We start from the raw sequence: 13,667 nt of genomic DNA, 5'->3' as shown, positions 1-13,667 counted from the left end.
GAAATTGGCTTAGTGGTTTATGAGGAGATGTCATTTAAAGTAAAAGTTTACGGACGACGGACGGACGGACGGACGACGGACGAAAAGCGATCACAAAAGCTCACCCTGTCACTTTGTGACAGGTGAGCTAAAAAAAATGTATAATACAGAACACACTTTAACTAAGGCTTACATGAAGTTGTTTCTTTCTAATTTACTTTCTGACATAAAATAACTATAACTTATGTTAGTGCAATTAAAAGGCAAGGATTTGTAAAAAGAAATTACAATCTTTAAAATATAATTGAAAGTATGGAAATCAAGAATTTTCTTTCTTAGATACTGTATCTTCTTCTTAAACATTTCTAAAAATTTCTATTTTCGCTATAAAAAACACTCACATCACATTTTCCATCCCCAGCTTTAGCCTCACAGTTATTGGCAACACACTGAGGTGGAAAAAATGGCTGAGATGGTGTGACCTTGGTCGGTTTACCTATACCGGCGGTAACAGCCTTGTCCATAAACTCGCAATGAACGCCTGTGAAGTATCGTGGACATAGACACTCGTAGTATCCTGAAATAATAATTCAAACAATTCCAGCATACAACATCAGGAAGAAATTATTTTTAATTTCCTTTAATAAGAACAAAGATCAGCAAGGCAAGAAAACGTTCATGGAAGACAGTCGACCTCCCCCCTCCCTCCCTCTCCATCCCCGGACACAACCCTGGTACACCAGCAGGGCAAAAATTGCTACATGTGTTTTACAGCTGCTGCATGTACAACCCTTTTTAAATCGATCAATAAACAATCAACTATAATTAACTTTAAATCGTAACATAAAAATGTTAGAATGTATTCTATACGTTATATATAAATGTATGTACATCGAAAATATTTCTTTAATATGAATTTTGCTAGAAAAAAGAGCTTATTTTACCTTTGTTATCCAGGCATTGTCCACCATTCTGACAAGGGCTCGATGAACATTCATTGATATTTTCATTACAAGTCGTTCCCGTCCATCCGTACGGACAGTTACATCTGTAAGTATTTCCAATGACCTCGCATTTCCCGCCATTTTGACATTCTATCTCGTCACATAGTGTGGCGATCTTCTCGCAGAAAGTACCAGTGAAGCCCTGAGAAATATGAGATATATCTATCAATTAAACCATGTTAACATTATTTGTCACCTTAGAGCAGTAACAGGTTATCTCCTATTAAATTATATATGGAGTTAATACATTACTGAACTAAGTTAACAAATACATGTAAAGGTACATGTAGTATTGAATATTACCTAACGGCAAAGCAGGTTAGAACTTTTTAAGAGTTATTTAAAGTTTATATTGGAATAAATCCCCAAAAAATAGATATGTTTATAAAATACTACATTGCTTAAAGTTATATTTTTTAGTCATTAGAATAATGAGTGAAATGATTTTATTTCCTACTACATGTATATCATTTTAGATAAAGCAGGTCCACACCATGTTTTTAACATAAATTTTCCCCACCTAATCTTTACACAGATTTACACTTACTAGTTTTTGAGAATGATACAATTTGAGTCTATATTTACCTTTGGACATCTGCAGGTAGGTCCGGCATCGGAGTTCATACAAAGACCATAATTTTTACATGGGCTATCTTCACAAAAGTTGATACGGGTCATACAGTGACGACCTGAAAATAGGTCACATTGTTCTTAAGTTCATAATACATAACCATATCTTAAATATAAATCTAAGTTTCACCCTCGTAATATCTATACATGTGTGTATACAAAGAGAACATATGTTCAACTTTATACAAAATGTACCTTAAAGAAAAGTGTTGCGATTTATTTTCCTGTCATCCACAATGATACAGAAATGTGAGACAATTACATGTATTATCCCCCTTTTAACATAATTTAAATTACATGTATTATCCCCCTTTAATCATAATTTAAATTACATGTATTATCCCCCTTTAATCATAATTTAAATTACATGTATTATCCCCCTTTAATCATAATTTAAATTACATGTATTATCCCCCTTTAATCATAATTTAAATTACCTGCATTATCCCCCTTTAATCATAATTTAAATTACCTGCATTATCCCCCTTTAATCATAATTTAAATTACATGTATTATCCCCCTTTAATCATAATTTAAATTACATGTATTATCCCCCTTTAATCATAATTTAAATTACATGTATTATCCCCCTTTAATCATAATTTAAATTACCTGCATTATCCCCCTTTAATCATAATATAAAATACATGTATTATCCCCCTTTAATCATAATTTAAATTACCTGCATTATGCCCCTTTAATCATAATATAAATTACATGTATTATCCCCCTTTAAACATAATTTAAATTACATGTATTATCCCCCTTTAAACATAATATAGATTACATGTATTATCCCCCTTTAAACATAATATAGATTACATGTATTATCCCCTTTTAAACATAATATAAATTACATGTATTATCCCCTTTTAAACATAATATAAATTACATGTATTATCCCCTTTTAAACATAATATAAATTACATGTATTATCCCCCTTTAAACATAATAAAAAAAAGTGATAAGACAAACATACCTGTATAGCCTTGCTTGCAATGGCATGTATAGTCATTTAAAAGTTGTTCACAGCTGAGTGTTCCGAGTGGATTACAGGGGTTAGACAGACACTCGTTTACATCGCCTTCGCAACGTTGACCTACATAACCCGCCGGACATCTGCATTCAAAACCACCGACCTGGTCAACACATTTCCCTCCATGATGACATGCACCTTCGTAACAATCATCGTGGTTAATATCGCATAAATAACCAGACGTCCCAGGTGGACATGAGCAGATGAATTTGCTGATCAGATCATGACATTTCCCGCCATTTGCACAAGGTTGGTTGGCACAGTCATTAATGTTGATCTCGCAGTTACGTCCCATGAACCCATGACTGCAGTTACATCTGTAGTCGTTACCTAGATTATGACATTGTGCGCCATTTTGACAAGGTACGGATCTACAATGGTCGTATATATTTTCACAATAACTACCATGGAAACCGTCACTGCAGACACAGCGATGAGTTCCAGCCTCATTATGACATGTACCGCCATTCTTACATAGAGCAGACACTGTTGTATCTAAAAATAAAACGAAAATGAAAGTAGAGAATCATGTAATATGGAAGCAGTCATTCGTTTAAAACCTAAGCTTAATTCATTTTAGAGAAATAAGATCAAATAACTAAACTGGATTTAAACATACACAAAAACTGAAATAAGTTTGGAATAAACTTGCACCGGTAATTTTAAAAAAAACCCAACTTACTTCTAAGTTGAGCAGCAACGGCACATGTAACCATCCTGACATCGCATACCTTTCCGGTATAACCTGGTGTACAGTCACACCTGTAGTTATTGGCAACCTGGGAACATCTACCGCCATTCAAACATATCTGAGTACTACAGTAATCAACGAAGCCCTGGTGAAATAATTAGACAACAAAAATTAATGAATTTTTAAACTGCGCATCAAAGAATGATATAAAAGTATCGAGTGATTTGCAAATTACCTTACAATGAAGTTACAGATACAAATTGTAAGATGATTTGATGCCAGTAAAGTTGCAAATAAAATACTTACTTAATTTTGATAACAAATTGTACAAAAATTAATCATTTAACAAAAATTGATGATATTATCATGTAAAGAAGATACCCCTCGAGCAAAACCATATACATTTATATCTGAGGCCAACAAAAATAAAGTAACAAAATTAAATACATAATAAACATTAATCATACCTCGCACATGGGTCCCTGGAATCCGATTGGACATTGACAGTAGTGTTGGCCATTGGGCATATTGATACAAGTTGCACCGTTCATACATTGATTCTCTTCACACGGGTTGATACGCGTTTCACAGTTACTTCCCTTGTATCCAGGCTGGCAGTCGCAATGATAGGAGTTGACTCGGTCAATACAAGTTCCGCCATTCAAGCATGAACTGAAATCAAAACATTTTCATAATTTTACAAACCTTTTTTTTAATCAGTTTTCTTGCTAAATGTAAAGTACTTTATGCTTTTTATTATTTTCAATAAAATTCTTTCTTTACCTTTTAAAACTACAATTATTCACAATGATTTAAATGCAAGCAAAATATTGTATCTGCCTATAACAGCAACAAAATTGCAGAAAGTGTTTAATTCCACCAAATCCATCAAAACATGTACACTATAAAATAAATAATACAATGACCAAAAAGTCATTTGTGTAAAAATATTTAACTTTATATGAAATATAGAAGTGGGTACAAGTTTTGCACGAGGGCCTTGGCCAAGGCCGTCACTGACTCATTCAATTAAGCTTTGACTTACTCATACATTTTTTTAATACACTATTTTTCTAAAAAAGAAGTTTTATTTGACAAATTGGTGTATAACTATTTAAAATAAATTGTTACATAAATTACTTAAATTACTTGTTAAATCAACAAACAAATATTTAATTTTGGTGACGAGATGTATAATTTAGGTGACGAGACGTAACAATACCTGTTTGTACAGTCGTTATCATTATTCCCGCAGTTAAAGCCGCTGAATCCAGGAAGACACGTACACGTGTACGAGTCGACGTAATCCTTACACTCTGCTCCGTTCCTACATGGCTGTGACAGGCATTCATCGATGTCGTACTCGCAATGTGACCCGTTAAATCCTTGTGGACAATCGCAAGTGTAACCACCTGTATCAACATAAACCAATTCATCTTTTACCTTTAGCAACCACTTTGTTTACTAATTCAAATTTTTCATTTTCTTAATATCCATCCTCATTTATATTTACATGAATACCAGTAGATCTATTTTTTTTTCTCTTCACAAGGGTGCTTATTTACATGTATATTTACACAAATTTATCGCTTCTTACCAAACCAGACAGTACCTGTTACCATTTTAAAAGCTTAATCATTATAAGTAATACAAAAATTTACAGAATGAAGTTATTCTTTAAAAAAAACTGAATTTATATCTTAAAAGGTAAGTTATGGCATACCCTATAAGTGAATATTTCGTGTTGAAAAAATAAGCCAATTAAAAATTCCAGACATTACGAGTGAAAAAATATTAGCAAATCCTGCAAGTGTAGAATTTAAAGACAGGTTGGTTGATATTTCAGCTAGACAAAAATTTTAGCGATTTTCGTCAATTTGTGAAATTCTCCAATTTATTTCCGCGTAGTTAACTTAACCACTTATACAGTATATTAATTTTTAAAAGGTATGCAATGGTATATAATTATAGTTAATAGGTGAGCTCAATTTTCAACTCTTATCTTGGAAAAACCAATATGCACTTTGGGCTTAATACTCTGAATCAGTTATTTCATAAATTTCAAGAATAATAATCAAGTTATCTGAAAATATATAGAAAAATATAAAACAAAAACAATTACCAATTTTGTCTTTGCAGATTCCTCCATTTTGGCAATGATTGGGATAGCAGTCATTAATGTCACTTTCACATTGAGCTCCTGTATACCCATTGTCACATTTACATCTGTACGAACCGTGTGTATTCTCACAAGTACCGTGTTTACACGGGCACGATCCACCGTACAGGCACTGGGCACACTCGTTTACATCTATCTCGCAATGCCGACCTGTCAAAAACAAAAACCAAATACGTCAGTGGTGAATCAGTGAAAAAAGTATAAAAATTAAATATTCAAAATGTTGGTCTCTTCTTATAGCATCATGTTTTACTTGTAGATTAACCTAACATGAAATACATAGATGTAAGCTTCATCACTGTCAAATTACACTTCTTAGTTTTAAAATAAAATAAATACAAATGATGTGCATTAAAAAATTCATTATAATATTACAATAACACTTCAGAAATTTAGTACTAAGTGTTGACAGCATAACTGTTGTAAGTCCTTCTTTATTTCATATAAGTAAATGCAGTTCTGCTGCGGTCAAATCTCAAAATTTATTATTTCATATGAACTGACCTTGGAACCCATAGCCCGAACAATTGCAATAATAGTCTGTAAAGTTGCCCTGTGGCACACACTTAGCATTGTTTCGGCACCGGTTTGGTGTACAGGGATCAAGTTTAGTGTCACAGTTCCTTCCGGTGTACTGCATGTCACACATACAAATGTAGTCGTTAATGAGGTCGCGACACGTGCCATATATACATGGATTGCTACTACACTCATTCACATTAATGTCACAGTTTGTACCTGAAAACAGATAATATAGTGTCACAATTTGAACCTGAAGGGTTACAATATGTAATGTACCTGTAATAACAAATGTTATAATGTATTAAATGTCACAATTAGAACCTTAAATGTCACAATTTGTTCCCCAAATGTCACAATCAGAAACTCAAATGTCACAATTGTACCTCAAATATCACAATTGTACCCTAAATGTCACAAATGAAACTTAAATATCAAAATTTGTATCTCACATATCACAATTGTCCCTCAAATGAATAATTGTAACTAAAATGTCACAGTCAGTACCTCGAATGTCACAATTTTACTTCAAATGTGTCACAAATTGTACCTCAGATAATTCACAAATAACTTCAACATACTCGATAATACCAACATCAGAATAATCTTGTATAAAAGATTATAATAATAGCATGTCCAGTATTAAGATAGTAGTTCATTTATCTAAGATTAAGCCAGTTCCTAACACCAATAAAATCATATTAAAGTTATGTAGTTAAAAGAAAATTCTTGAGACATGAATATAGCAATTCTGTTAATCAGCAGAATCATTACAATGTACATGTATTGTTTTTAACGCTTATTATAATCATTTCCTAAAATTTTCAAGCATTAAGTGAGGCTTGTACCTGTGTATCCCGGTGCACACTGACACTTGTAGTAGCCCAGATTGTTGATGCAAGTACCGGAATGCTGGCACGGGTTGTTTTTACAATGATTAATCTGTTGGTCGCAATTGTAACCTTCGAAGCCAAATTCACAGACGCAGGAGTAAGAATTTACACCATCTTTACACGAGCCTCTGATACAAGGTTGACTGGCACATTCATTGTTGTTGCTAAGGCAATAATCACCATAGTAACCATCTTGGCATTGACAAATAAAACCATTCTCTCGATCTAAGCAGGTTCCACCATTGGCACATGGGTTTGACAAACACTCGTCGATATTTACTTCACAATGGGTTCCCTTAAATCTATAAAATTTCAAAATAGATACATAAATTTTCCATAACCAAGTCCCGTTAGAAAGCAACTAAGACAAGAAGCATCCATTTTCAAACTTTGTTACGTAATGCGTAAAGAATAATTATGAAAACTTGAAATAAATATCACATGCATTGTGAAGTTTCGATTATCAATTCAAAATTAATTTTCCTTTAAATTGAAACAAATATTTATTTTTTGCTTTTTGGGTCCAAAATATTGCAAATTCATTTAGTTTTTCTAAAATTAAGTCTATCTTATGAATTTCTTGAAATGTAAAATATATGTAAACAGTACTAACCCTGCACGGCAGTTGCATGTGTATTCATTTATATGATCGTTACAACGAGCTCCGTTCCTACACGGGTTGCTATTGCAATCATTATGGTTGTACTCGCAATTCCGACCAGTCGTTCCACGCTGGCATTTGCACTCGTATCCATTGATAAAATCAGTGCAGGTTCCGCCATTTTGGCACGGGTCTGAAGCGCACTCGTCAATTTCGGTCTCGCAGATTCGACCAGTGTATCCACCATTACATTTACATGTGTAATCGCCTAGCTGGTCTATACACACCCCGTTATCACACGTGATATTAAAGCATTCGTTTATGTTTGTTTCACAAAGACTTCCTGTCCAACCTATAAAAAAAAGAATATTCAATTTTATAACTGAGGAGGAAAATCTGAAACCATAATGCATAATCCAATCCGAATCCATTTTGACATCTTAACTACTCTGTAAAGGTGACACAAAAATGGAAGCCAAACAAGATTTTGTACATTTCAGCAATTCGGCTGATTAAGGTAGGGGAAAAAAAACAGTTTTAACACCAAATCTTACCATGGACACAGTCACAAATATAGGTGTCAAGTTGTGTTCGGCATACGGCACCATTTTTACAAGGGTCCCCGACGCAGCGGTTTATCTCGTGCTGACACTGTCTACCATCAAAACCAGGCATGCATTCACATCTGTACTGGTTAACCATATCCGTACAAACTCCAGAATTCTGGCACGGATTGCTGTCGCATTCATCAATCTCTTTTTCACAGAATTGTCCTTCGTACCCTGTCAAACATTAAAATTAAACATGTCATAGTCCTATAGGAATAAGAATTACATTATAATTTCATACCCTTAATTAACATTCAGATTTTCATATTTTAGGTTTTATATTTATTGTTTATTGTTTTAATATTCAACAGAAAAACATCCGAAAATGTTAAAATTCGGATATTTAAATGCATTCACATGTGATCTAAGTTTATAGGTGGTTTTTATCCACATGTGGTTTTAATTCAGAGTTGGTCTTGTTTTACAGGTGAACAAAATAATGAAAATATGACTATAATATAACAACACTTGTTAATTTTGTTAAGGAACAGATATATAAAAAAAAAGGCCTGTAGGCCAATAGTGTGCAAGGATTGTGCTTGATAGTTAAATAAAACATATAATAACTTGACAAAAAAATAATTCTAGGATTATCTGCCCTTTTGAAATGGTGTCCATTTATGACAATAAAATTGTTTACCCAGTTTAAAGAGAATAGCTTTAATAGTTTCTGAGAAAATGGACGTTAATAAAAAAAATGTAAACTTTGCCAAGGCTCAGACCAGAAGCCAAGGTCATAAAAAAAGCTTCATTATTTTCCTTTGAAAACTTGTGCTAAAAAACTAGGGTTTAAAAACAATAAGAGCACAAGTCATCTACCTTATGTACATTAGGTTTGGATAAAGTGATATAAATGTTAAATACCCTGGTATTTAAAAGAAAATTTGAGCACCTAACTTTTAAACTGCATGACCTTATTGCCATGAATAAAAACTCTTTGAAAATAAATCTTATTAAAGAATTGACGGCTTAAAATCACCTTACAAAAAACATCTGCGTGAAGTTTTTAGTTGAAAAAGAAAAACCAATATTTCAATATTTACAAATTTTGTGTTCAGTCCAGAGTGTTTAAAATTCAAGAATAAATTTTCTTTGGAAGTATAAAAAAATCTGTTTCTTGAACCAAAAAATTTGTACTAAATTAATCAATTTTTTCAATCTAGTGTATGTTATAAGAGGCCTTCAGGTTCTAAATATAGTAACAGAAACCCAAGCTCTGCACTTGAATAAGTTTTTTGTCTATGTTGTAAGAAGCGAACTTGAAGAAAAACAAAATTTGATATGTAAATCATTACATGAGAACAGTAAAAATTTCTTCTCTAATTATTTGAACCAACTGCGTAGGTCGTGGGAAACAGCCTCCGTCATGGTGAATAGACGAGAAAATAAGTGTTGCCATGGTTACGTATATAAGTGGGGTGACAAAAATCTCTCAAGATGCACAGATTTCATACTCCATTGAGCAGATAGGCCTTTATATACTTCAATCAAATAATTTATCAACACTCAGATTTGAAAATGCCCTTGACAGCTATCACTGGTATTAAAAATTTTTATAGCTAGATGTTGTTTTTTTTTTTGTTGTTGTTAGACACAGCACATGGAGCTAGCATAATAATATTAACGCATTTTATGCACAAAGATCAAGTTGCAATGAAAATTAGAGCTATATAATTATGTAACACAGCTGTTTTTAGTCTACAGCATTTCCATAACAAAGAGAAACTAATTCATTTCTAAAAAAAAAAAACTTTTTAAAGTGCACAGGCATTTTTTTTTCTGGCTTCCCATGAACTGACAAAAATCATCGGAAGATTTTACAATATGTTAGAATTAAAAGAGGCATAAATCATCCCTTTAACCTTGTTATATTGCATTTCTCAATAATATCTAGATTATAAATTGAAGGAAATATTACAGGGAATTCAAAATAAAAATTAAAAAACAAAAATATGATGAAGTGATATCATATATTTCTTTTCTGCTGATATAATAATGTTAGACCCAACTATTCATATCCATTTTCTTTTTATATCAGACATAGCATTTTTAACCAAAAAAAAGCTGAAAATTGAGAACTTTCATAAACAGGTTTGGTGCCAATTTCTATAAATTTCTATTGTAACACCAATTTGACTAAATTTACTTCCAAAAAGCTATAACTGTATCAAACAATGTGATTGGATGGCATCAATACGCCTTAACTGTATCAAACAATGTGATTGGATAGCATAAAATTTCTGTTGTACAGCAAAAATAAAGAAGAGGTAAATTAAAACTGTCTCTTGACAACAGTGTCTAAATCTTCCTGATCAATCTCTCCTTGTAATAAATAGCTTTCCTTTCATGTCTCAATAGTTATCAAAGAGCCGATGGGGCCCTCAGCTTCCATTTTGGTAAAATGTAATCAAGCAAATATTAAATTAACGGGTCCCAAAGCGGGAGGGTCCTTCGGCAGACGACATGTTTTCAGCGCGTTTATCTTGATGAACTTCACAGATTAGCTCTGCACAATGATAGGATTCCCACACTACTGAGTGACCTCTCACCTAGTAAAATCACCTCATTTTCTTTGAAAAGATATATACACACAAAAAAATAGTTCTTGAAATCGTAATCTACCAAATCTCATTCCACACACAATATTAAAAGCCTGTTTTTTTTTTTCAGTCATATTCCCAAATGATCGTATAAAATAAGATTTTATATTTTATAACCGAGAGCAACTGTTCTACTTTAGTTTGTCTGAGATTGTGTTTTAATTTCAATTGATCCAATCATAATAATTTCTTTGAAAAAAAATGAAAATAATAATAACGGAAAAAAAAATCTTTTCTGTCTAGAAAATTATCCGTAATTCTCATAATGCTCACTCAATTCTATAAAGACAGTTTATATATTAAAATGTTACCTACAAGCTATTTTTCCCTTATATATGAGAAATATTCGTTTTCTTTATCTTTGATATTTGTCGTCTGCTGTAAACAGCAATTCATAAATGTTATATACTAACCTGGCATGCAAACACACATAAACTTGTTGATGTCATCAAGACATGTGCCCGAGTTCTGGCAAGGGTTTGAGATGCATTCTCTAATGTTTTCCTCGCAACGTCTTCCAGTGAAGCCACCACGACACGCACACTCAAACGTTCCCGGAAGATTCACACACGTACCACCATGTGCACATAGTTGAAAATCTACATGAAATATGGAACATATTTAATAATTTTTTAATCTATGAATGATTTCATTAACTGATAAATAGAAAATATTCAAGTTTTTTTCTATAAATACAGGATTTATTTTCATCAAGAGGAAAATATGTTTCACTTCAGTGAAAAATACATTTTTACAGTGGAAATACGGAAAATGAAAAGTCGCATTTTCTTTCATTAATATTTCTCAATATTTTGTTTATAAATATATAAATAAAGCAAATTTATATAAACAGAAGTAACCCTAACAAAACAAAAATCATTACACTGTACTTTAAAATCATTATTTCCCTGATCAATAACATAATTATACGGGTGTCACTGGTTCAAGTTATTATCATATTTTTCATACAATTACAATGTACAATATCTCAATGTAATTTCTTTTTAAAATATCCCCTTACAGTAAATTATGTCTTAACTGAATTTCAGAAAATACTATTATATAAGAATATAATGATATTTTACTATAATTATCAATTAACAAACAAAAAAATGATAATTTTCTAAATAATTATCAATTAGCAAACAATATAATGATAATTTACAATAATTATCAATTAACAAACAATATAAGTAATCTAACATTTTCATGGCTGTTTAACTTTAAAATTTTGCTTTAAAGACTGTTATAAGAATATGTATATTAGAAATATTATAAGCCTTGATTTATTATATTATAACGAAAACAAGGAAAACAGTATGTAAATGACAAGTATAGAAAGAATAAGTGTTAAGCCATTTGGCATATTTGCATAATAATGAAAGTAAATATCGCAGACATAATTATAATAAATATAATTGCAGAAATTTTCATGCATGGCATGGCGAGTTAATAGAATTATATTATTTTCCGAGACAAAAATTGGATAAACTTTTGTTCCTCTATGAAAAACAAGAGGAATTATTTAGTCCTTAGTTTATATAATTATATTTATGAAATGGTGAATTCCAAAGGAAAACTACAAATTTTTTCCAAATTATAAGAATAACTTTCATGTCTACTTCCTGATAAAGTACCGATGTCACATGAGTATAAATCGTAACCTTAGTGCAGTAACATGTTAACTCCTATTAAATTATGTAATGAGTTAACCCTTTATTGCAGTAAAGTAATGATATCATCATCAAAGTCTGGTTAATAACAAAAAAAAAGTTCTGTAAACAGGCAAAAACTTTAACCACTTGGCTAATGATACAATTCCTATTGCCTTATATAAACTTCCTAGATAACTTATTATGTATATGTGATTTTCCAGAAAGAATATTCCAGCTCAACGACTATGAAGGGCACTTGAGAATTATTTATAAATTTATAAATTATTTTCAAATAACCATCTGTCACAATGATCTCCAACCATTAATTAATCACCTACCATAAACAATGCTACATTCGTTAATGTCGGTACCGCAATCGTCCCCTTTCCAGCCTGGAGCGCAGGTACATACCGGGGTACCGTCCACAGGTGAAGTTTCACAGCGAGACCCGTTACCTTTACACGGGTTGCTATAGCATGCATCATCCAGATGGCAGCGCAGACCTGAGAAAGAGCAGAAATGATATAAGAGCATGCAAAAGTCAATGACGCAAAAAAGAACAGAAATTATACCATCACATATACAGTCAAACCAGACAGAAAATGAGAGATTTAAATATGATTTCAGGACTCATTGTTCAGCCATCAAAACAGCTAGTGCTTTTACTATTATTGTTCAATTGCCAGCCTTCAATAAGTGTAACTAGCAGTTTTTTTGTTGTTTTTTTTAAAATTTTTTTTGGTATGTTCTTAACCCTTAACCTGCTGAATTTCTGAAATGGCCGTGTACAGCCTCCAGTTTTGGAACCCTGTTAGGCATATTTGCTACATACTGGTGGCACTTTCTGGCAAAAGACTATGGTAATCACTTTTCAGTAGAATAAGGGATACCGTTAGAATAGGTTATGTATGATACTTGTGGGCTTTTTGTGTACCAAATTTATATAAGAAAGTTGCTGTTTTGAAAGAGAGAAAGATATTTCGAGACGCAAAAAGTTCTGCTGCAGATCTGCATTCAGCTAGATATTCTGAAAGAGGCATAGATACAGAGATTTCAATTCTTTCCGAGATAAAAGCCTCATGTCCGAGACAAAAGCCTCATGGCCGAAATTGGTTTATACCTTGGGTGTCCTTTTTATAATACTTTACAGGTTTGTCGTTATAATAGTGTGCATCAAACTCGTCAAAATAATCAGATGTTCCGTGCATTTTATTATCAAGATCAAAACGGTAATCATTTAATTTTGTATCCTCAAGTTGCACTCCTAATGTA

The 13,667-nt window shown here is 32.2% G+C and overlaps 1 protein-coding gene across 4 annotated transcripts in view; it reads right to left on the bottom strand.

Moving 5' to 3' along the window:
- LOC132719932 (neurogenic locus notch homolog protein 1-like) overlaps nucleotides 1–13,667 on the bottom strand; it is a 109,510-nt gene that overhangs the window by 11,177 nt on the left and 84,666 nt on the right. For 3 of the 4 annotated variants that reach the window (XM_060703890.1, XM_060703892.1, XM_060703894.1), the window contains 14 exons: nucleotides 12,734–12,898; nucleotides 11,154–11,339; nucleotides 8,087–8,314; nucleotides 7,545–7,884; nucleotides 6,887–7,233; nucleotides 6,024–6,257; nucleotides 5,463–5,669; nucleotides 4,563–4,752; nucleotides 3,808–4,012; nucleotides 3,332–3,485; nucleotides 2,593–3,144; nucleotides 1,569–1,672; nucleotides 924–1,125; nucleotides 381–556 (listed from right to left, as the gene is read on the bottom strand). In XM_060703890.1, the coding sequence (XP_060559873.1) occupies nucleotides 381–556; nucleotides 924–1,125; nucleotides 1,569–1,672; nucleotides 2,593–3,144; nucleotides 3,332–3,485; nucleotides 3,808–4,012; nucleotides 4,563–4,752; nucleotides 5,463–5,669; nucleotides 6,024–6,257; nucleotides 6,887–7,233; nucleotides 7,545–7,884; nucleotides 8,087–8,314; nucleotides 11,154–11,339; nucleotides 12,734–12,898 (3,290 nt within the window). Of the gene's footprint in view, nucleotides 1–380; nucleotides 557–923; nucleotides 1,126–1,568; nucleotides 1,673–2,592; nucleotides 3,145–3,331; nucleotides 3,486–3,807; nucleotides 4,013–4,562; nucleotides 4,753–5,462; nucleotides 5,670–6,023; nucleotides 6,258–6,886; nucleotides 7,234–7,544; nucleotides 7,885–8,086; nucleotides 8,315–11,153; nucleotides 11,340–12,733; nucleotides 12,899–13,515; nucleotides 13,660–13,667 lie in introns of all 4 variants that reach the window. The other variant, XM_060703891.1, reaches the window with a different exon arrangement.

This window comes from Ruditapes philippinarum, unplaced genomic scaffold (assembly GCF_026571515.1).
Source record: "Ruditapes philippinarum isolate M1 unplaced genomic scaffold, ASM2657151v2 ctg1886_1_1_1_1, whole genome shotgun sequence".
NCBI lineage: Eukaryota > Metazoa > Mollusca > Bivalvia > Venerida > Veneridae > Ruditapes > Ruditapes philippinarum.
This window is presented reverse-complemented; position numbering and strand designations above follow the sequence as displayed.